The sequence below is a fragment of the Carlito syrichta genome, unplaced genomic scaffold (assembly GCF_000164805.1).
Source record: "Carlito syrichta isolate Samal-C Ts95f unplaced genomic scaffold, Tarsius_syrichta-2.0.1 Scaffold169240, whole genome shotgun sequence".
Lineage (NCBI taxonomy): Eukaryota > Metazoa > Chordata > Mammalia > Primates > Tarsiidae > Carlito > Carlito syrichta.
In genome coordinates, this window is record NW_007113336.1 from 72,550 (window position 1) to 96,892 (window position 24,343).

General features: G+C 43.5%; 1 protein-coding gene across 1 annotated transcript in view; it reads right to left on the reverse strand.

Annotated features, from left to right (window-relative positions):
- LOC103252667 (DNA repair-scaffolding protein-like) overlaps window positions 1–9,457 on the reverse strand; it is a 74,845-nt gene extending 65,388 nt beyond the window's left edge. The window contains exons 1-3 of the mRNA XM_008051257.1: window positions 9,421–9,457; window positions 6,693–6,700; window positions 5,684–5,687 (exon numbers count right to left, since the gene is read on the reverse strand). Of these exons, the coding sequence (XP_008049448.1) occupies window positions 5,684–5,687; window positions 6,693–6,700; window positions 9,421–9,446 (38 nt within the window). The 5' untranslated portion in view covers window positions 9,447–9,457. The remainder of the gene's footprint in view (window positions 1–5,683; window positions 5,688–6,692; window positions 6,701–9,420) is intronic.
- Between the last annotated feature and the right edge of the window lie 14,886 nt (window positions 9,458–24,343).

Here is a 24,343-nt window from a genome sequence, read left to right on the forward strand (position 1 = left end):
CCACCGCAGCCTCGACCTGCTGGGTTCCGGCGATCCTCCCGCCTCAGCCTTCCAAGTAGCTGGAACTACAAGCACGCGCTACCAGGCCCGGATAATTTTTGCTTTTATTGTAGAGATGAGGTCTCGCCAAGTTGGCCAGGCAGGTCTCGAATCCGTGGCCTCAGGCAATCCACTCACCTCAGCCTGCCAAAGCGCGGGATTGCAGGCTGAACCACTGAGCCCGGCATTACATTTATATTTTAGAAATGGGGTCTCTCTGTGTTACCTAGGGTTGGTCTTGAACTTCTGGCCTCAAGGGACGCTCTTGCCTTGGCCTCTCAAAACTCTCAGATTATAGGCATGAGCCACTATGCTCAGCCTTATTGAGATAATTGTAGCATCACGTACAGTTGTAAAAAAATACTACAGAAAGATCCCATGTACACTCTCGCCAATTTCTCCCAATAGTGTACACTATATACACCAGTAAACAATGGTACGATACCACAGCCAGGACCCTGACATTGGTGCAATCCACCACTCATATTCAGATTGTACAGCATTTACTTGTATGTAAATGTGTTTATTCTGATACGGTTTTGTCATCTGTGTAGGCTCCTGTGCCCGCCGCCACAGGCAAGATGCTACAGCTCCAGCACCACCAGGTGCCTCATGCCGCCCTCCGACAACCCATCTCCTTTCGTCTCCCCAGCCCCAGCCCTAACATAGGGAAACTCACACATCTGTCCTCTTTGCTAAAATTTGGCCATTTCAAAAATGTTATAGAAATGGAGTTGTTCAGTATGTATTCTTTGGGATTGGAATTTTTTCCCCTTAGCACAGTTCCCTGGTGATTTCAACAAACTATTGTGCCTTTTAGTTTTAAAACAGTTTTACTGAGATATACTTGACATGCCATAAAATTCACCTGTTTTTTTGTGGCCAAATGTATGTTCCATGAAATTTACCATATTAAGCCTTTCTAAAGTGGACGAGAGTGGTACTAAGTGCGTTCGCAATGTTCTGGAACCATCAACGCTCTCTAGTTCCAGAATATTTTCACTGCCCCCAAAGGAAACCTCCATCCATCAAGCAATCATTCCTGTTCTCCCCTCCCCTGAGTCCCTGGCATCAACTAATGTGCTTCCCATCTCTATGGATTTGCCTATTCTAGATATTTCTGGGTTCATGCAACATTTGGTCTTCCATGCTTGGCTTCTTTTCACTTACCATAATGTTCCCAGGTTCACTCACGTGTAGCACGAACCAGGGTTTCATTCCTTTTTTGTGGCTGAATAATATTCCATTTTATGAATCTATCACACTTATCTGTCCATCAGCTGATGGACATTGTTTTCACAGTTTTCATTATGGATAACACTACTGTAAACATAGGGAAGCTACGTGGACGTGGTTTTCAGTTCCCATGTGAACACACACAGGAGTGGAACTGGGGGGCTGTACGGTAATTCCACGCTCCACTTTCTGAGAACCGGCCAAAATGGTTTTCGAAGTGGCTGCCACACTGCCCATGCTTCCCAGCAGGGCATAAAGTTCCAACTCCTCTACGTCCTTATCAACACTTGGTACTGTCCTTTTTCACTGCTGCCATCCCAGGGGTGTGAGGTGGTATCTCACTGTCCTTTTGATTGGCACTTCCCTAATGACTAATGATGCTGATCATCATGTGTTTATTAAAGAAAACATTTGCATGTTTTCTTTGGATAAATGTCTATTCAAATACTTTTTTATCTAAGTTACTTTTTATTGTTGAGTTGTAAGTGTTCTTTATAAATTCTGGATACAAGTCTCCTATCAGATATGATTTGCAAAAAATGCTTCCCATTCTGTGCGCTTTTTCATTTTCACATCAGTCTTTTGAAAGGTTTAATTTTGATGAAGTCCCACTTACATATTTTAATTTTGGTGTTTAATTTTTTGGTGTCACCTCCAAGAAGCCAATGCCTAATATACGAGGTGGGGGACCCAAAAAACCCCAGACTTATCTTTCGGAGGGTGGGCCCCTTGCAGTACAGGCTTCCCCCGCCAGCCAAGTGTTCTAGGAACCCCTCAGCATCAGTGTGCCAGCTGGCATTGTTGAAAGAGGCTGTATTTGACTTCAGTGAGTGTTTTTTTGGAGATTCTTTCAATGCATTTGTTCATTTCATGATGAGTGATTTATGGGTGCATCTCCCCAGATTGCACTGAGTGTTCAGCACTTTTTGACCAACAACTGCATGACCCCAGGCCCCACCTTCCCTATTCACCCAATCTGTCCCTGGGCAACCTTTTTTTGTTTCCCTGCATGAAAAATGTTCTCAAAGGGAAACATTTTGCCGACGTGGGAAAGATGAAACAAAAAATGGCAGAAGCACTAAAAAGGAATCAAAATTGATAAGTTCAAAAACATTTTTCAACAATGGAAAAAGTGTCTTGATAGGTATATGGCATCAAACAGAGAGTACTTTGAAGGTGACTGAAGTTTAAACATGTAAGAATATACGATTTATTACAAATAAATTCCTGGTTTTTTTGGGTCCCCCTTATAAAGGTTAGGAAGATACAGTCCTATGTTTTCTTCTCAGAAATTTAGTTCTTACATTAGTTCAATGATGTATTTTGAGTTAATTTTTATGTATAGCATGAGGCAGTGCCCAACTGCCTTTTGCATGTGAATATCTAGCTGTCCCAGACCATTTACTGGAATGACTCTTCTTTTCTATTGAACTGTCTGACATCCTTTTAAGAACATATACATCATCCGCTGTGCATGGTGGTCTACACCTGTAATCCCAGTCATTTGCAAGGTCAGGACAGGAGGACTACTTGAGCCCAGGAGTTCAAGACCAGCACAGGCAACACAGCAAGACCTCATGTCTACAAAAAAAAAAAAAAAATCAAAAAATTAGCCAGGCATGGTGGCATGTGCCTTTAGTCTCAGTTACTTGGGAGGCTGAGGCAGGAGGCCAAGATTACAGTGAGCCACGATTGCCCACGGTACTCCAGCCTGGGTGACAGAGTGAGACAATGACTCAAAAAATATATATATATGAGAGGACCTTCCCCCAAAATTGGAATTATGTTTTGGCGGGCGGGTCCCTTGTAGTACAAGCTTCCCCCGCTAGGTAACTGCTCTAGGACCCCATCAGCATCAGTGGACCAGGTACTGGTATTGTAAGAGGCTACATTTGTCTTCACTGAAATTCTTTTGGAGACTTTCTCAATACATTTGCCCATTTCGTCATGGGTGACTTACAAGTGCACTTGCTCATACCTAGTCAAGTATTCGTCAGTTTTTGGCCCAAACGGCATGATCCCTGTGCCCCACCTTCCCTGTTCACTCAATTGCTCTGAGTAACTTTTGTTTCCCCGTATGAAAAAAGTCCTGAACTTGACACTCGACCAAATGGACTCAACAGATACTTACAGATTATTCCACCCAACAACCACAGACTATACATACTACTCACAACCACACGGAGTGTACTCCAAGATCAATTATATCCTTGGCCATAAATGAAGCACAAATTCCAAAAGGTTGAAATATTGACATGCACCTTCTCAGACCACAGCGGAATAAAAATAAATATCAACACCAACAAAATTTTCCCCAAACCCACAAAGACATGGACACTAAAGAGCAAGATGCTGAACGACTACTGGATCAACACCGAAATCAAAACAGAAATTAAAAGATTCCTGGAAATAAATGAAAATGAAGAAACATCCTACCAAAAACTCTGGGATGCCAGAAAGCAGTTCTAAAAGGGGAATTTATATCTCTGTGAACACACATCAAGAAAATAGAAACATCACAAGTTAACTGCCTAACAAATCACCTAAGGGAGCTGGAAAGATATGACCAACAAAACCCTAACTGTAGCAGAAGAATCCAGATCACCAAAGTAAAAGCTCAAATACAGAACACAGAAGATAAAAATTCATAGAAAAAAATCAACAAAACAAAAAGGTGGTTCTTTGAAAGAATTAACAAGATTGATGGACTAAGAAAAAGAGAAAAAAAGCCCAAATAAATAAAATCAGAAATACAAAAGATCCAATCACAATCGACCCGAAGAAATACAAAAGATTATCAGAGATTACTATGCACACTTGTATGGAAAAAAACTTGATAACTTAAATGAAATGGAGGACTTTCTGACATCACACAACCTCCCAAGGTTGAAACAAGAAGACACTGAGAGACTATAAACAGACCAATAACAACCCAGGAAATTGACTCTGTCATAAGAAAACCACGTACAAAAAAAGAAAAAAAGCCCTGGACCAGATGGCTTTCTAACAGAATTCTACAAAATGTAAATGTAAAAGGAGGAGCTGTCACAAATCCTATTGAAAGCATTCCAGACAATTGAGAAAGATCACTTTATGAAGCTAACATCAAATCGTTTTACAAAGCTAACATCACATTGATACCCAAACTGGGTAAAGATCCAACAAAAAAAAGAGAACTAAGGCCAATATCCCTTATGAACATGGATGCAAAAATCCTCAACAAGATTCTAGCAAATCGGATCCAAAAACACATCTCAAAAATCATCCACCATGACCAAGTAGGGTTCACCCCCAGGATGCAGGCCTGGTTCAACATTCGCAAGACCATAAATGTCATTAAATACATCAACAGATGTAAAAACAAGAACCACATGATTGTATCATGAGATGCAGGAAAAGCTTTTGATAAAATCCAGCATCACTTCTTGATAAAAACCCTCAAATACCTAGGTGTAGAAGGAGCATACCTCAAAACAGTAAGCTCAGCCTGTAATCCCAGGCGTGTTAGCTCAGCCTGTAATCCCAGCTCTTTGGGAGGTTGAGGTGAGAGGACTGCTTAGCCCGGGGGTTCGAGACCAGCATGAGCAACCTGGTGAGATCTTATCTCTACAATAAATCACAAAAATTAGTTGGGTGTGGTGGCATGCCTCTGTAGTTCCAGCTACTTGGAAGGCTGAGGCAGAAGGATTGCCTAAGCCCAGCAGGTCGAGGTTGTGGTGGATGTGAGCGTGCCACTGCACTCCAGCCTGAGCAACAAGAGTGCGACTCCAAAAAAAAAGTAAGCGCCATTCATGATAAATCCATAGCTAGCATACTGCTAAACGGACAGAAACTAGAAACATTTCCCTGGAAAACCGGAACAAGACAAGGCTGCTCACTCTCACCCCTCTTGTTCAACATTGTGTTGGAAGTCCTAGCTACAGCAATTAGACAACAGAAGGAAATCAGGCGTATCCAAATAGGAAAAGAGGAAGTTAAGTTATCCCTCTTTGCTGACGATATGATCCTATACCTCAGAAATCCAAGAGAATCTGTCAAAAACCTGCTTGCACTGATAAAAGACTTTGGCAAAGTCTCAGGGTGCAAAATAAATGTGCAAAAGACAGTCGCTTTCTTATACACCAACAGCAAGCAGGCAGAGAACCAAATAAAAATCACAATCCTATTCACAATAGCCACAAAAAAATGAAATACCTCAGCATCTTCCTAACCAAAGAAGTGAAAGACCTTTTACAATGAAAACTACAAAATACTGCTCAAAAAAATCTAAGAAGACACAAACAAATGAAAAAATATTCCATGCTCATGGATAGGAAGAATCAACATTGTTAAAATGTCCATCTTACCAAAGGCAATCTACAGATTCAACGCAATACCCATTAAGTTACCAACATTATTCTTCCCAGACCTGGCTATGACAATGCAGAAATTCATATGGAAAAATAAATGACCACAAATAGCCAAAACAATCCTTAGCAAAAGAGACAAAGCAGGAGGCATCACACTTCCAGAGTTCAAACTTTACCATAAGGCTACAGTAATCAAGATGGCCTGGCATTGGTACAAGAACAGGCATATAGACCAATGGAACAAGATAGAGATTCCGGAAGCAAAACCTCAATTTCTCAACCAACTCATCTTTGACAAAATCTCCAACAACAACCACTGGGGAGAGGAGAACCTGTTCAGTAAATGGTGCTGGGAAAACTGGCTGTCCACATACAGAAGATTGAAACAGGACCCCTACCTATCACCATACACAAAAATCAACTCTAAATGGATCAAAGACCTAACGTGAAACCTCAAATTATAAGAACCTTAGAAAATGCAGGAGACACCCTTATGGAAATTGGAACTGGCAACCAACTCCTGATCAAAACTCCAAGTGCCCATGCCATTAGAGATAAGATAGACAAGTGGGACCTCATCAAACTGACAAGCTTCTGCAAAGCAAAAGAAACCAACAGGAGATCAGGGAGACAACCCACAGAGTGGGGAAAAATATTTGCCAACTGTATATCTAACAAAGGCCTAACATCCAGGATCTACAAGGAACTCAAACATGCCGAAAGGAAAAAAACAAACAGCAAAATGCAAAAGAAATGAGTAGACACTTCCCAAAAGAAGAGATACAGGCAGCCAACAGACTCATGGAAAAGTGCTCAGCCTCACTAATCATCAGAGAAATGCAAGTCAAAACCACATTGAGATACTACCTAACCCCAGTAAGAATAGCCATCATTAATAAAACAAACAACAACAGATGCTGGTGAAAATGTGAAGAAAAAGGAATGCTTCTACACTGCTGGTAGGAATACAAACTAGTGCAAACTCTTTGGAAAACAGTGTGACGATTTCTGAAAGAACTGGAAATTGACCTTTCATATGACCCAGCAATTCCCCTATTGGGAATATACCCAGAGAACTCAAATCATTCTACAAAAAAGATACCTGCACATGCATGTTTATTGTAGCACTATTCACAAGAGCAAAAACATGGAATCAACCATGCTGTCCATCGAAACTGGACTGGATTTTTCAAATGTGGTACATATACACAATGGAATACTATGCAACCATAAAAAGGACAAACATATGGACTTTGCAGCAACTTAGATGGACCTAGAGTCTATCATACTTAGTGATCTATCACAGAAACAAAGAACGGGGTACCATATGTTCTCACTCAGAAGTGGACCTTGAACAACTATCATAAAACTGTAAGAAAGGGATTGGCAGTAGTGGGAAACTGCCAGGGGAGGTAAGGGGACACAACTCATCAACAAGGCAACCTGAATAATGAACATTTGTATACCTAACCCTGAACTGTACCCCACATCTTTAACATGAAAAAAAAGAAAAAGAAAAAGAAAAAAAATTCTCAAAGGGAAATATTTTGCAGACATGGAAAAGGTGGAACAAAAAGCGGCAGAGGCACTAAAAGGCATCAAAACTGATGAGTTCAAAAACTGTTTTGAGCAGTGGGAAAAGCATCTCAATGTGTGCACTGCATCAAATGGACAGTGCTTTGAAGGTGACTGAAGTTTAAGCATGTCAGAATAAATACGTAAATGTTTATAAGTAAATTCTGGGGGTTTTTGGGGGGGTCTTCTTCATACATCATGCCAGTGATAGCAACAAAATTACGTCTATGTCTTTTTCTTTTTTAAAAATTATTTTTAGTTTTATTTTTGTTTGCATCTCACTCTGTCACCCAGGCTGGAGTGCAGTGGCATGCTCAAGGCCACTGCAACCTCGACCTGCTAGGCTCAGGTGATCCTTCTGCCTGCAGTTGGAACCACAGGTATGCGCCACCATACCTGGCTAATTGTTTTTGATTTTTTGTAGAGACAAAGTCTTGCCAAGTTGCCCAGGCTGGTCTCGAACCCCTGGGCTAAGGCAATCCTCTCACCTCCACCTCCCAAAGTGCTGGAATTACAGGTATGAGCCACTGCAACCGGCCTCTTTTTTTTTTTTTGGCAAATACATGGATTTATTTTTATTTATTTTTATTTAAAAAAAATTTTTTTTTTGAATTGAAGTCTCACTCTGTCGCCCAGACTGGAGTGCAGTGGCTGCTCCCAGTCAGCACAGCCTCAACCTGCTGGGCTCTGGTGATCCTTCCGCCTCAGCCTTCCAAGTAGCTGGAACTACAGGTGTGCGCTATCAGGCCTGGCTGATTTTTTGGTTTATTGTAGAGATGAGGTCTTGCCAAGTTGCCCAGGTGGGTTTCGAATCCCCGGGCTCAGGCAATCCACTCACCTCAGCCTCCCAAAGGCGTGGGATTACAGGCTGAGCCACCGAGCCTGGGTTAAAATTTTTATTATAAAGATGTGGGGTACAATTCAGGGTTAGGTATATAAACATTGATCATGTAGTTACCCTTGTTGATGAGGTATGCCCCTCCCTCCCCTAGCAGTTTCCCTCAACTGCCAATCCTACCCCCTGACTTTTATTTTTATTTAAAAAATTTTTTTTATTTTAAAGATGTGGGGTACAATTCAGGGTTAGGCTTTTTTTTTTTTTTTTTAAAGAGACAAGGTCTCACTTTTATCACCCTGGCTTATGTATAGTGGTACAATCATAGCTCACTACAGTCTCAAACTTCTGGGTTCAAGCAATCTCCCACCTCAGTGGCTGGCACTACGGGTCTGAGACACCACATTTGGCTAATTTTTTTTTTTTTGGTAGAGACAGAGTCTCACTATGGTGCCCATGCTACTCTCAAACCCCTGGCCTCAAGCAGTCCTTCTGCTTAGCTTCCCAAAGATCTGTGATTATAGGAATGAGTCACTGCACCTGGCCTAAGAAAAATAATGTCTTAAATAACTGTAGGTCTTTAAGAAAGAAAGAGTATGAACCCTCTCAAGACTTAACCAGAGTTTTAGTCTGTCACTGGCAAAGAGTTATATGAATGCATCTATACTCCCGAGGGTACACAGACTAAAATCACTGCTGGAGATATTCAGGCCCAATGAATACAGAGCAAATGCAACTGGTCAGCACCTCATTCCTCTAGTTCCGCTAGTTCACCACCACGGGCAGAGATCCCTCTCGAAGAACGGCCCTGCCCCTCTTCCTGTCCCCGTCTCAAAACTGGGAGTGCCCCCGTTTCCTTTGCTCACATCCACTTGCCACAGCCTGTCTGTTGCCTCTGTATTATCTTTTTTTTTTTTTTTTTTTGAGTCAGAGTCTCACTGTCGCCCAAGCTCGTGTGCAGTGTCACGCCCAGGGCCACCGGCAGCCTTGACCTGCAGGACTCAGGTGATCCTTCTGCCTCCGTCTTCCAGGTAGCTGGAACTACAGGCATGCACTACTACACCCGACTAATTTTTTGTAGAGACGAGGTCTTACCAAGTTGCCCAAACTGGTCTTGAACCCCTGGGCTCAGGCAATCCCCTCCCTTCAGCCTCCCAAAGTGCTGGGAGGACAGGCCTGAGCCACCATGCCCGGCCAACTGCATTATCTTTTTAATATCCTCTCTCCTTCTCACTCCTGGTGTCACTGCCTTGTCCTGCTTAGGCAGGTGCTTCCCGACTGTCTCCTAACTCCCTTTCTTTCCGTTCTTTTAACCCTTCTGCAGGTTGCAGCTACCATGCTCTTTCTTGCTGGGCAGAGTCAGTCATGCCCTCACCTGTCCTGGACCTTTGGGGCATCCCATGGCCTTGCATGTCCCAGGGCACACATGTGCTTAGGTCTAAGAAGATCAAGATTCTACCACCAGTTCCCTGTCTATTCCTGTGACAGAATCTGAGAGTGCTTGCCGCCCCTGCTCACCTATGTACGCTCACTTTTCAAAGTCAAACTAAAAACTCCATGTCTTTTATGAAGACTTCTCACATTCCTACAGTGCAACCAACTTCCTTTTCCTTCATACTCAAGTTGGTTTAACTTTTGTCTTTATTTTAGCTCTTATCACTTTCTACTCTGTATTATAAAAACTTTAGATCTTTTCTCTCTCCTTTTGGGCTGGAATTTTCTTGAGGGCAGAAATCATATTTCTTATTCTTCATGTATCTATCAGGGACCCCAGCTCATTGTACCAAGTTGAATTAATCAACAGCCATTTATTCAGCCTTTGGAGGAAAAGATGGTATAAGGCATAGTTCCTGCCCTTGGGGCAATGGCAGGTATTAAAATGTTTTATGCACGTAGTTAAAAAAGTAAGACCTATGTATTGCTGCAAAGTATAGACGTGGAAGAGGAATTAATAGTGTCTCAGTGAAGTTCTACATTAGGACAAGAACAATGAAGGAAAAGAGGGAGGGAAGAAGGAGGCATCTACCCTAGGAAAGCTTATTGCTCAAAATGTGCCACCAACTCAGCAGCCCGGGCAGACTGTGGTCTTGCTCTCGCTCCTCTATTCCCTAACCCCTCCCAAACGAGGGGCCACTTAGCATTTCTTCTTTCCCACGCTACTCATTGCTGAAAGCGGAAGGCAAGGGCTTGGAACGGGGTGTAGAGTCAGGCGTAAGGCACCAACTATGGGGCACATGTTTTGGTGGTGCTGTGGGTAGATCTGTGCCCCATGGCGTCCTCGGGACCACAAAAGGGCATGCAGGCTCAAACGAGAGTTGTCATGGGCTCTCTCAGGCAGGTTCTGCGAGGGAATGAGGCCAGAAAGCCCTAAGGCCCCACTCGTGGGAAATGGGTTCACCTCCCTCCTGCGCTTCTACTGTGGCTCTGGTCATGGGTAGTCTTGGGAGAACTAAGACAGTCACGCTGTAATCTTCAGGTTCTGCAATTCCAATGCGGAACCAGTTGCGGGTCTAACGAACTGGGTGAGGTGGGGGTCAATCACTCTCACAGTGGGCCTATGGCACTGCAGGAAACAGTGTCAATTCATTCTGAGATGATCTGTTTCTGAATCAGAGTTGCACACTCTAAGCTGACTAGCTGGCTCAGAAACCAGTCTCGTCTAATGCAACAGTTTATGAATCATCTATGTTTGTGAAGTACACATACATGTCCTACCTGCTCCGACCCTACCAAATAAAAAACTGCCTTGGCAACATGCATACACACAAGGATTTCTTCTCTTTCAAATACCAATGGTAATTTTGGAAATTCTTCTGCAATTCCAAGAATATCTGTCCTAGGAACAGTAGTATGGAAAAATATTACATTGTTTTCATATATTTTATAATGAAGTAACTTCAGTTTTCAAGACTAACCTATACTCAGTTTACTGCACTTAAGACAGCAGGCAAGTAGCCACTTTCAGGAGACAGCTCTTTCTCAGAGAGAAGGAAGGTTCTCAGCTCCATTTCCTACCTGCCCCCTCAGCTCCTAAGAACTGTCTGCCATGCCCAGCTGATATTCATCCCGTTTCCTGCTTTCCCACTGGGCCTGGGCGCACAGGACACCCATAGCCACCATCTATCTGACATCTGTTCCCTCTCCACACACGAGCTCTGAAAGCTCAGTGCCATCTCCTCTCTGATGCAGCCTGTGTCAACCTCTCTTTCCTGCCAACCTTATACAAAGTGTGGGCCTCACATATTTCCAGTCATCCCCTATTCGCTTTTGTGATAATTTTGAAAAGTTTTAAAACAATCTCACATTTATTAAAAAGTTCTAAGAATTGTACAAAGTATTTTCCCCCTAAATTATTTAAGGGTAAGTTCTTGACACGATGCCCCATCATTCCCAAATAATTTGGGGCGTTTCCTACAAATAAAGACTTTCTCCTACATAACCACTCTTCAGCTACTGAGGGAAGAATATGAACCCTGATCTCCCCTCCACCCAAATGCTTCACCCATTGTCCTGGTAGGCAATGTCCTCTACAGCAAAAGGAGATCGTTCAGAATTGTGTTTCATTTAGTTGTCATGTCCCTGTAATCCACTGCTATCGGGAATGTTTCCTTAGTCTTTCTTTGACTTTCTTTCTTTCTTTTTTTTGAGTCGGAGTCTCTCACTCTATTGGCCAGGCTAGAGCTCAGTGGCACGCTCCCGGCCACCGCAGCCTCGACCTGCTGGGCTCCGGCGATCCTTCCGCCTCAGCCTTCTGGTAGCTGGAGCCACAGGTGCACGCCACCACACCGGGCTAATTTTTTGATTTATTGTAGCGATGAGGTCTCACCAAGCTGTCCACGCGGGTCTCCAACTCCTGGGCTCAGGCAATCCTCTTGCTTCCACTCCCCAAAGTGCTGGGATTACAGGCATGAGCCACCAGGCCCAGCTGCCTTGGCTTTCATGGCCCTGACATTTTAGGAGGACCCAGGCCAGCTGTTTTGTTGAGCATAAACGCTCATTTTGGGTTTGTCTGATGTCTTCTCATTATGAGATTCAGCTAAGGCATCACTGGTAAGAATAACACAGAGATGATGCTGTGTGCTTCTTTCTTTTGTTTTTGTTTCTTTTCAGAGACGGGCTCTCACTATGCTGCCTAGGTTGGAGTGCATGGCTACTCACTGGCGTGATCATAGTGCATTGGAGCCTTGGACTCCTGGTTCCCTCCCACCTCAGCCTCCCAAGCAGCTGGGACAACAGGCATGCTCCACCACACCCAGCTCCTAATTACATTTTATGAGCTGGCACATTATCTTGGCTTGTCCCACTACTGGTGATGTTCGCTTTTTAAAACTTGACTAAGGTGATGTCTATCAGGTCTCTCAAATGTAAGTTACTCTTTTCCTTTGGAAATTAAATAATACTATATGGGAGATACTGCGAAACTGTAATATCCCATTCCTTATCAAATTCTGAATTCATTTGTTTTTATATCAGTGTAGACCCACAGATTCTTACTGAATGTGTTATAATCCATAACTATCATCTATTTTGATGCTCAAATTGCCCCAGAGTTGGCTAGTGGAAGTCTCGTTGAGAATGTTCTTTTTTTCTGACATAACAATTTCAAGGATCATCTTGTTCAAGGATCATCTTGTATTTTCTCTCATCTAAACCTGGAATCAGCCCTTTTGCCAAGAAGCTCTGGTTTCCTTCAGGTACTTAGAAACTGCCAACTGGTGCTAAATGTGCTCATTGCTAATGATATATCACTGTCCCAGGACCTCGGAGTAGACAGAGCTGGGGCATGTGTACATACACACACACACACACACACACACACAATATCTCACACATATAAACACACATTGACTTCTGTTCATCCATCCATCCATCTCCATCCATCTATCCAACGAAAATCATAACTTTGCACCATCTTTAATTATGATCAACCACCACTGAGTTCATTTTCGTTTTCTCCCTTTCTGTAGTAGTGACTCACAGTTCCCTCAAACTCAACAGGTTTAAAACGGAACACATCTTCTTCCCAGCTCTGTCCAACTCTGCTCTCCCTCCTAAACGTCCAGTCTTATTTAATGGTGCCATCATTTATCTTGGTGCCCAAACCCCAGCATCCTTCTAGAGCCCTCCTTTTCCTTCACCTCCCACAACCGGTCACGTGCGGAGTGCTGCATTTTGACCTCTTGTCTATGTCCAGGTATGTGCCATGTCTCCACACACCACCTCGCCCTATAAGAGGACTCAGGCTCTCTTGCTTCTCACACAGGCATTTTGAATCACTTCCCCCTGTGTTCCGGAATTTCTCATGGCTTGGTGGAAGCCATAGAGTAAAAGACCATGGCTTTCCAGGTCGCCTCGTGATCAGAACCCTGCCCGTGGCCTTCTCCCTGTCTGGCATTCCTCCGCAGCACGATGACCAGACACGCAGGCTCCCTGCCACTTCGCAGACACACCTCACGGCCTCTTCTCCGCACTTGCCAGAATGCTCCCCCCACACCCCTGTGTGGCTTGCTCAGTCATCTCCCTTGGGATTTTCCCTCAAATATCATCTTCTCGGTGGGCTTCATTAATTTTTATGTAAAAATAGCAACTCCTACACCTTCACTGCTCCTTATCCCCCTTTATTTGAAGTTATAACCATTATCACTTTCTGACATTGTAATCTGTGTGTCTGCGTGTGTAGTCTTCCCCCAAATAATAGAAGTTCCAAAGGCATATAGATTTTGTCATTTTAGGGGGGGCAGGGTCTTATTTATTGTTGTATCCCTACACCTAGAACAATGCTTGATACATAATAGTCTCACAGTAAATACGTGTTGAATAAATGTTTCAGCATGGCCTTAATTATATTAGAGTGGCTTAATATCACAGCATGATGTATATGTCATAATCAATTAAATAATGCTCCTATAGTGACATTTAGGCTGCTTCTATTTTTTCACATAATTATAGGCATTGCTACCATGAAAAGTGTGTGTAGTTTTTATTTGTTTCTTGTGAATTAAATTTCTAGGTATTATTGGGTCAAAGAGCATATCTTTACTGTTATGTTACTACACTTGATGTTAGCCAAAAGGCTGGGAAGTGATTTGCTATGTGTTATTTAGCAAATAACTTCCCAAGTAATGTAAGGTCTATAATCCCAAGAGCAACACCTGTGTATAAGGTGCTTTGACTTTTTCTGAATAAAGAATACAATATATATTTTATAGACCCACATTCATCATTTAAAGGAATAGAGGTGTATGGGGAGGAGGTTCCCTCCCTCCAGCTCTTGTCCCCCATTCTCCTAACTCCCATCTGTCCTCCACAGATAATTACTGTTATCAGTTTCTTGCATCTCCTTACAGAGTTACTTTACATATCAGTCCAAGGAAAATAGTGTTTCAAGCACCCCTCCATTCCTTGCTTCTTCTATTTACCCAACATCATTCCTTTTTTGTCTTGGCTCACAGAGTGCTTCCTTATTGTTCTTTGCAGCCACATAAGGAGCTGCATTGCAATTCCACCCCATGCGTGTGCCACAGTTTAACTTTTATTTTTTCATAGGTCAATTTTAATCATAATGCTGACCATTAGGCTATTTCCATTCCTTGCTATCACAAAGAATGAGGCAAAGGACATGCTTGTACTTTCTATGTATACAAACGTATCTGCAGGACAAATTCCAAGAAGTGGAAGTGCTGGGTCAAAGAGCTGATCTGTTAAACATTCACACGCACACACACACACACATTTGTACATGCACTTGTCGAGGTGCTCTCTGTGGGGCTGGGACAATCTCCTCTCTTCCCACCACAGTAAGAGAGTACTTATTTCCCCTCAGTCTCACCAAACAAATGTCATTAAGAGTTTGCATTTCTGCAAAATTGAAAAGGGAAAAATAGTAGTGTGACCTTAATGTGCATTTCTTTATCATGAGACACTAAACATCCTTTCATATGTTTCCTTTTTCTATGAACTACATACTCATACTCTCTGCCCATTTTTACACTGGGTTGTCAGTCTATTAAAAACTATTAATTCTGTGAGTAAGCACATATTAGAAGGAGTGGCTCATTGTAATACAAATTACAAATCTATATTCCCAATTTGCCATTTACCTTTAGACTTTCCCATGCAGATTTAATATAATTAATTAATTATAATTAATAATATAATTTTTAAATATTTTCTTTTGGAACATATAGATGTTCCACCTCAAAATAATTCTAGATATAATTTTAGTACTTTTATAATGTAAGTCTTTATGTTTAAATCTTTAATCCACTTGGAATTTATCCTGATGTAAGATGAAAGGCACAGACCCAATTTACTTTTCTTTCCCAGATGGGAACCTATTATCCTTATACTATTTATTGAATGGTGGGCTTCTCAGCGGGCTTCATTGATTTTTATGTAAAAGTAGCAAAAATTCATCGTTCCCCACTGATCTGAAATACATATATTATTTATTAAATTTCTGTATATATTTGGGTCGTGTGTTTCAGTGGTCTATCTATTACACTAAAGGGGAAAACACTTTAATACAAAGTAACTCTAAAAAGTAGTTTCCATGGCTCAAGCCTGTCATCCCAGTACTTTGGGAGGCCGAGGTGAGAGGATTGCCTGAGCCCAGGGGTTCGAGATCAGCCTGGGCAACACGGCGAGACCTCATCACAACAATAAATCAAAAAATTAGCTGGGCGTGGTGGTGCACACCTGTAGTTCCAGCGACTTGGAAGCTCAGGGGAAGGACTGCCTGAGCCCAGCAGGTCGAGGCTGCGGTGGCCGGGAGCGTGCCTTTGCACTCCAGCCTGGGCGACAGAGTGAGACTCCGACTCAACAAAACAAAAGAAAACACAAAAACATAAAAAGTCGTTTTCATTGATTTCTGCTTGCCAGAGCTAGATGGTTCCTATCTTCTGGTGTTTTTGTGAAGAATAAAGAAATAACTCCTGCCTGGGCCAAGTGCTGGCATTTATGGCTAAGCTCTGACCTCCGCTACAAGCTCATATCCAACCTGATTTCTTCAGCTCAGCCTCTTGGGCACCTCCACCGCAACACGGCCATGCGAGAGCTCTGGACGCCACCCGCCATGCCTCCCCATGCCCCCCACCTCAGTCGCTACCACCACCACCAGTCCAACAACCTCCCAGTTGTCCTCAAGCTCCCTCCGCTTGCCATCCTATATCCAGACTTGAGCAAGCACCATTACCCGTGTCCCTAAAACGGACCCCAAACCTCTCTCCTTTTCGCCAGGAGTACATGGGTCCAGGTTGCCTGTCTGACCTATCTGGATTCCTAGAATAGCCTTGCTTGCTTCCTGTTCTCGCCCTTGTACCTCTACATTCCATCTGATCTGGAGCAGCCAGGGAGAGTGTTCAAAGCACAGGTACGCCAGCCTTGAGCACACAAGTCCATCCTTTTCTTTGCATGAATTGACTCCTTTGCCTGGAAAGTGTGGCTCCCAGAGCTTTTCATGGCTAACACATCTACATCCCACAGGTCTTACCTCAGCGGTCCCCCTTCCAGGCTTTCCCTCACAACTCATTCCAAAGTAACCCTGACAGTCCTACTCTGCTTACTACGTATCGTGGCACAATGTCATTTCTCCTCATAATCGAAAATGCTTCTTGAGCACTTAGCGTTTACCGTGTGCCAGGCCCTGCTCTAAGTACTTTGTGCTACCCTGTTAACATGTCAGTCACATAAGGGGACACCAACATGATCTCCGTTTTAACTTTTTTCTTTTTTGAGTTGGAGTCTCCTGTCACCCAGGCTACAGTGATCACCGCTCACTGTAGCCTTGACCTCCTGGACTCAGGTGATTCTTCCATGTCCGCCTCCCGAGCAGCTGGGACTACAGGTACACACCACCATTCACAGCTAATTTTTTTGATATTTTGTAGAGACCACGTCTTGCTATATTGCCCAGGCTGGTATCAAACTCCTGAGCTCAGGCAGTCCTCCAACCTTGGCTTCCCAAGGGATTACAGGTGCGAGCCACTGTGCATGACCATGATCTTCACTTTACAGAGGAGAAAACCAAGGCATTAAAGCAGCTGGATAATTTGTCCAGAGTCACATTGCTACAAACCAACTAAAAAGTGCCTTGTCTATTTCCTGAATCTGCTTAACCGAAAAGAAAACTTCTCAAGCAGCAGCTCCTTGTCTTTTGTTTGTTGCGCTAAATCCCTAAGCCCAGAACATGGCCTGCACAAGGAGGGCTTCACAATTATTTAATGCCTAGAAAGTACTCAGTAAATAAAGACAACATGATCCCTCCAGCAGCACAGAATGCAAGACACAAAACCCCTTGGGTGATGGTGGGCCACTGGGATGCTAAGAAGAGAGAGCCGATGTCAACTTCCACTCGAATGTATGCCGAGCCCGGCTGTCCTATCACACCCTCCTTGCCCGGGGTGCACGTTAAGGGAGGCAGACAGTGGAGCAGGCAATCCCCAGAGCCACGGGACTGGCTTGGCAACGTGACTGAGCTCAGGTGTGAGCTGGAGCCACTTCTGAGGGCCAGCCCCTGGCACTCTGTCCTCATAGTAACCAGGACACACTGAGGGTGGAGCTCACAGGCCCCAAAAATGTGAACACCACACCCTATGCCTCTATTGACTGCAACTGCAAAGCATCCACGTGTCACTAACTATGACAAATGACCTAGAAAAGTTTACACAGTTGGACAAAACATATCATGAAAAAACCCCAACACTTAGTAAATGGAATGGATGTGTCAAGTATTGTTCTACAAGGTCATGGTAGACTTAGATGACTTCTGTGTCATCAGGGAAGGAAGGAAAGTCTTGCCATCGTGAGTACAGTAAGTCTCCTATATATGAGCCTTCAAGCTGCAAACTTTCAAAGATGTAAACATGCATTCACGTGTCCAATCATGTAAGTTAGTTCACATGTATGGTGCACACTGTCACGTGCATGTATCCTCTACAAGTGATTGTGGTTTTTAAAATTTCTTGTGTTTGTTTATTTGTTTATATATTATTTGTGAGAAAAGTATTATAAACCTATTACAGTACTATATTGCCAGCTGTGTTAGCTGGGTACCTAGGTTAACTTTGTAGAACTTATAAACAAATTGGACTTATAAATGTGCTCTTGAAACAGAACTTGTTCATATGCAGGGGACTTACTGTACTGTTCCTATTAACAATTTAGAATATATGGTTCAGGATTTTTCATGGCAAATACTTTGTTGTGTATATAATACACATAGGAAGTACTCAATTAATTACTGAATTGCAGTTTTCCCTAACAGTCAGTTATAGAAATACAGAAAGACTACTATACAATGTGGAACAGAAAGTAAAGAGTCTTGTACCTACTAATCATCTGAATATCAGTATTTTCCACTACAAATAAGTAGACATGGACTGAATTTAGCTTAAAATACATTCCGTTAAAAAAAAACAAAACATTGTATAGGTATTATTCATGTTTCAAGGCCTTTATAAACCTCAACCATTATCTATATGCAAGATGTTAGCTGAGGCCACTAGATATACTAGCAGTGATTTTCAGTGCAGTGGAACAAAGCCGGATAATTCAGAGTCAATCCACAAGATTCTATACGTTCAAATCCTTGTGTATGAGTAAGACGCCTCTTCCTAAATTTGCAAAAGTTTGGAATATTTTTACAAGTTTCTGGCCTTCCATCTAACTGCATTTTTCTTTTATTTATTTAGTTTTCTTTTATTTAGTTAGTTTTTTAAAGACCGGGTCTGTGCTGTTCAGACTGGAGCGCAATAGCTCCTAATAGACACAATCCTAGTGTACTACAGCTGGCAGCACCTGGGCTCAAGTGATCTTCCCACCTCAGGCTCCTTAGTAGTTGGGACCACAGGTATGTGCCACTGTGCCGAGCTCAACTGCGTTTTTGTTGAGAGTTTTTTATGCATAGACTCATGTACTTCAAAACTGCTCTGTCAGTCAGGTGCGATGGCTCAGGCCTCCAAGCCCAGCACTTTGGGAGGCCGAGGTAAGAGGAGTGCCTGAACCCAGGGCTGCAAGACCAGCCTGAGCAACATGGCGAGACCTCGTCTCCACAATAAATCAAAAAACTAGCCAGGCGTGGTGGCGCACGCCCATGATCCCAGCTACCTGGAAGGCTGAGGGGGTAGGATCACCGGAGCCCAGCAGGTCGAAGCTGCGGTGGCCGGGAGTGTGCCACTGCACTCCAGCCGGGGCGACGGAGTGAGACGCCAACTCAAAACCACAACAACAAAACAACACAAAACTGCTTTATTGCCTTCACTAAAGTATCATCTCTTACTGGTGACCTTTCTTGAGCATGAAAAACATGAACCCTTTATAAGAGCTGCTGTTTATAAGTGGTCCCCAAGAAGCCAGCGGGGCTGCCTTCACCTATGAACGCTGAGCTTCGGGGTGCGGGTTCACTCCCTGGCCTAGCACAGTCAAGCACAAGTCGAGTTCTCGCCCCCACAAAGCCACTGCTTCACATGGAGTGCTTGCCTTCAGGGCATCCCCGGCCAAGGCTGTGAATGGGAATCCTACAGCCAGGGCCGTTGGCATGTGCACGGGGTCCACTCCGGCAGAGCGCCATGCGCGGCTGCAGTCCCCTGGCTCTGCTGCTGCCACGCGGCCCCAGCAGGCTGGGCCTCGGCAGATCCTAGCTCCCCAACTAGTTTCCTTCCCTTTGCTCAACTGCTGGCGAGAATTCCATTTCGGTTCACCACTGAGCACACAGCGGCTTAGGGCCTTCGCTGCCGTCTCGCCCGGCTCTTGTATGTGCTGGGCTGGGTGAAGCTGTGGCAGCCAGGCAGGCTTCGTTTTGGTTCGTCCTCCTTCCCCGAGAGGCAACAGGCAAGAACAGGAGTTCCCAGTTGTGTGGAATCCACTTGTGCTTGAGTTAGTACTACGACCTTCTACTGCTCAGTTTCAAGAAAATTAAGCCCTTACTTGAAGCACTTACTACTCACCATCATTAAACATATGTGTAATAGTCAGATCCTTTAAAATGTCTCATCAATAGCAGGCATTCAATCAACTTGTGAAAATGAATCTTGTAGCCAGGTGGAGTGTCTCACACCTGCAATCCCAGCATTTAGGGAGGCTGAGAAAGGAGAAGTGCTGAGCCCAGGAATTCAAGACCAGCCTGGGCAGCATAGTGAGACCTTCTCTGTACAAAAAAAAAATGAGCGGGGCATGGCGGTGTGCACCAGTAGTCCTGGCTACCTGGGAGGCTGGAGTAGGAGCCTCTGGGGGCGGCTGTGGCTGTGCTGAGCCGAACTGAGGCTGCTGCCTCCAGCCTGGGTGACACAGTGAGACCCTGACGCAGAAAAACAAAAAAATTTAAAAATGGAATCTTGCTTGGAATATAAAGCAAACATAGTTTTTGACAAATTTTATATCATGGAAAAAAAACCACTAAAAAATAACATAAGTATATGCACTGGAGTAGCAAGCAGCACAAAGAAAAGCCAAAGTGAGTCTCCCTGGGTGTGATGATTTACGCCTATAATCCTATTGCTTTGGGAGGTCAAGGTGGGAGAGCTGCTTAAGGTCAGGAGTTTGAGATCAGCCAGAGCAACATAGCGAGACCCTATTTTTGCAAACATTTTTTAAAAACTTAGTTGATTGTGGTGGTGTGTAATAGTAGCCCCAGCTACTTGGGAGACCAAGGCAGGAATAGCGCTTAAGCCCTGGAGCTCAAGGCTGCAGGGAGTTATGATTGAGCCACTGAATTTTAGCTGGCGTAACAGAGCAAGACCCTATCTCTCAAAAAGAATTTTTTGATTGGTCTTATTTAATTTCTTAATGTTTCCAATATCTATTTGCATTAATACTTGCTTATTTGGAAAAATGTTAAAGTGTACCTCAAATATGCATAACTTATTTCAGCATCTACTAATTAATTTCCTTTTAAATCACAGCTCAATGGTTGTAATCCATAGCATAAAATTTCATACTTTCAACACTTATTAACAAGCAACACATACAAAAATGTTCAGGCTTTGAATTCTTCAAAAAGACAGAACATTAAGGTAAGACATTTTTGCATATCCTACACACCACAGCTATGGCATTCTAAAATGAAATTTTAGGACTATGGGATATTGTTGTTATCCTCTACTTTTTTCGTACATTTTTACATTTCTCTTCCTGTGAGTTGTTCTAACTCCCCCACCCCCTTTTTTTTTAGTTGAAGTCTCACACTGTCGCCTTGGCTGGAGGGCAGTGGCACACTCATGGCCACACCAGCGTCGACCTGCTGGGCTCCAGCAATCCTTCCTCCTCAGCCTTCCAAGTAGCTGGAACTACAGGTACACACTACCACACTCGGCTAATTATTTGATTTATTGTAGAGATGAGGTCTTGCTAAGTTGTCCGGGCTGGTCTCAAACCCGTGGGCTCAAGCAATCCCCTCACCTCAGCCTCCCAAAGTGCTGGCATTACAGGCTTGAGCCACTGGGCCTGGCTGTTTCTAACACTTTTATAATTTTAATTTTTATTTATTTTTATTATTATTATTTTTTGAGTTGGAGTCTCACTCCATCGCCCAGGCTGGAGTGCAGTGGCTGCTCTCGGTCACCGCAGCCTCGACCTGCTGGGCTTCAGCGATCCTTCTGCCTCAACCTTCCGAATAGCCGGAATTACAGGCGCACGCCACCACGCCCGGATGATTTTTTATTTATTGTAGAGATGAGGTCTCACCAAGTTGCCCAGGCAGGTCTCGAACCCACGGGCTCAGGTAATCCACTCACCTCGGCCTCCCAAGGCACAGGATTACAGGCTGAGCCACTGAGCTCGGCGCCAAAAAATATTTTAAGAAGTATCTGAGGATGCACATTCTTTCAGGAGCATCACCACAGATCACAGAAGCCATGGCATATAGACACCAGAAACTCATGAGAAGAACGGCAAGCCATTTGGAGGAGACTTATTTGGAGCCTTTCATGCAGGTGATAGGCTGCCATGACTCCATTACACTATAGTGCTGACACACAGTTCAGAAGCCTGTAAAAGAGATGCAGGAGGAAAGGGATCACAAGAGCCACGGAGGTTGACAGAAGGAGGCCTCATGCTAGCTGCCCAGAAATGTTTCATGGTGACACTAAATAACGAAGGTCTCATCTATGGAAAGAGGTCGCCAGTGATACTGAAAACTGTCTGAGCAAAGGGAAGAAACAGTAAGTGAGTCAATAGCTAAAGAAAGCTCTATCTATAGTGCAGTTTTGAGAAAGGATGTCTTCTGGGGCTATTGACAAGGGTCACGACTGGTCTAACATATCAAGACAGAGCATTCTTACTTCTAAAGCCTTTATCTGGCCATGATTATGATGCTAGGATCAACTCTATAATAATATATAATGCTTTAAAATGAACTTGTATTGTCTTAATCTTCTTGGTCTCTAATACTATTCTTCAGCAAAAGGAGCTGGGGCTCTTTGTAGAAATGGCTGACTCTAGGGCGAGGACAGGAAATAAACAAGATGCGCCTGAAGCCTCTTGGTGCCAGAAAGGAAGGACGTGCTCAAAACAAAAAGCACACAAGGACAGGCATACACCAGAGGGATATAGACACCAATGGAAAGAGCCCCCAGTGACAAAAGCTGGAACAATTTGAGCAATGAGGAGTATTGGATCATAATTCAAAATATAAAATAAATATGAATAAACCCATAGTGATATAAATACTGGGAGAAAAAGTGGGAGAAAAGAGACAACAACTCTCCCATGCAGAGGAATTCCAAATAATTAATCCGCCATCGTGGAGGGGACTGGAATTTTGATTCTTTAGGCTTGGGCTGTGCATATCTCCTTCCTTCCAAAGACTTCAGGATGTAAAGGGAGAAAAGGAGCAGAATAACTTTATAGTGGAGAAACCGGACAAATACTACCTCAACCAGGTGTTTAGGGTCAACATCAAGCAAGTCATGTAGACACGTAGTGTACACATCTCACATGACATGATGAAAACTGTACTTGACCCTCCCTGTGGTCTTCCTCCCAAGAACACTAATTTATAGCTCCAGTTCCATTATGTGCAGTAAGTCTGACAAATTCCAGTTAAGGTGATTCTATAAAATATCTGACAAGTACTCCTCAAAACTCCAAGGTTATTAAAAAACAACCAGAGGCCAGGCTCAGTGGCTCAGCCTGTAATCCCAGCATTTTGGTAGGCCGAGGTGAGTGGACTGCCTGAGCCCATGGGTTTGAGACCCGCCTGGGCAACTTGGCGAGACCTCATCTCTACAATAAATCAAAAATGAGTCGGGTGTGGTAGTGTGCGCCTGTAGTTCCAGCTACTTGGAAGGCAGAGCCGGAAGGATCACCGGAGCCCAGCAGGTCGAGGCTGCGGTGGCTGGGAGCGGCCACTGCACTCCCGTCTGAGTGACAGAGTGAGACTCCAACTCAAACAAAACAACAAACAAACAAACAAATAAAAAACAACAAAAGAAGTCTGAAAAACGGTTATAGCCAAGAGGAGCCTAAGGAGACGTGACAGCTAAGTGTAATGTGTCATCCGGAGCAGAATTAGGTAACACTAGGAAAACAACAAGGAAATGGGAATGAAGTGTAGACTTTAGTCAATCAAAAAAAAAATCACATCTGCAAACTTTCCAAAAGTAGAATTTATTTGTGCCAGACATATTATTTCGGTTCATGCAGACAATGGCAAGTGTCCATGTTAGTTCCAGGACCCTCACCCTCCTGCTGAAGTCCCAAGCTGAGATCTGTTGATCTACACACTGGAAGGGAATCATGACCAGCATGACTGTGCTGCTACTTTTTCACTAGTAAATGTTTCCAAACAGCTGCATGTGTGGACAATCTAACTTTCTCAGCGCAGAAATACCTTGGAGATATTGCGGGTTTGTTCCCAGACCACTGCAATAAAGCAAATATGGCAATAAAGCAAGCAACACATATTTTTTGGTTTTCTAGGGCATATAAAAGTTATACTATGCTGTAAAGTGTGCAACAGCATTATGTCTAAAAATCCAACACACATACATTAATTAAAACATGCTCCTGCATGAGCCAGGTATGGTGGCTCATGCAGGTAATCCAAGTGCTTTGGGAGGCTAAGGCAGGAGGATTGCTTAAGGCCAGGAGTTCTTTTTTAAATTACCAAATTTTCTGTTTTTGAGTTGGAGTCTCATGCTGTGCCCAGGCTGGAGTGCAGTGGCATGATCACGGTTCATGGCAACTTCAATCTCCTAGGCTCAGGCGATCCTTTTGACTCAGCCTCCAAAGTGCACCAGAGAAGTGCACCACCACACCTAGTCAATTTTTAAATTTTTTTTGTAGAGATGGGGGTCTCACTATTTTGCCTAGA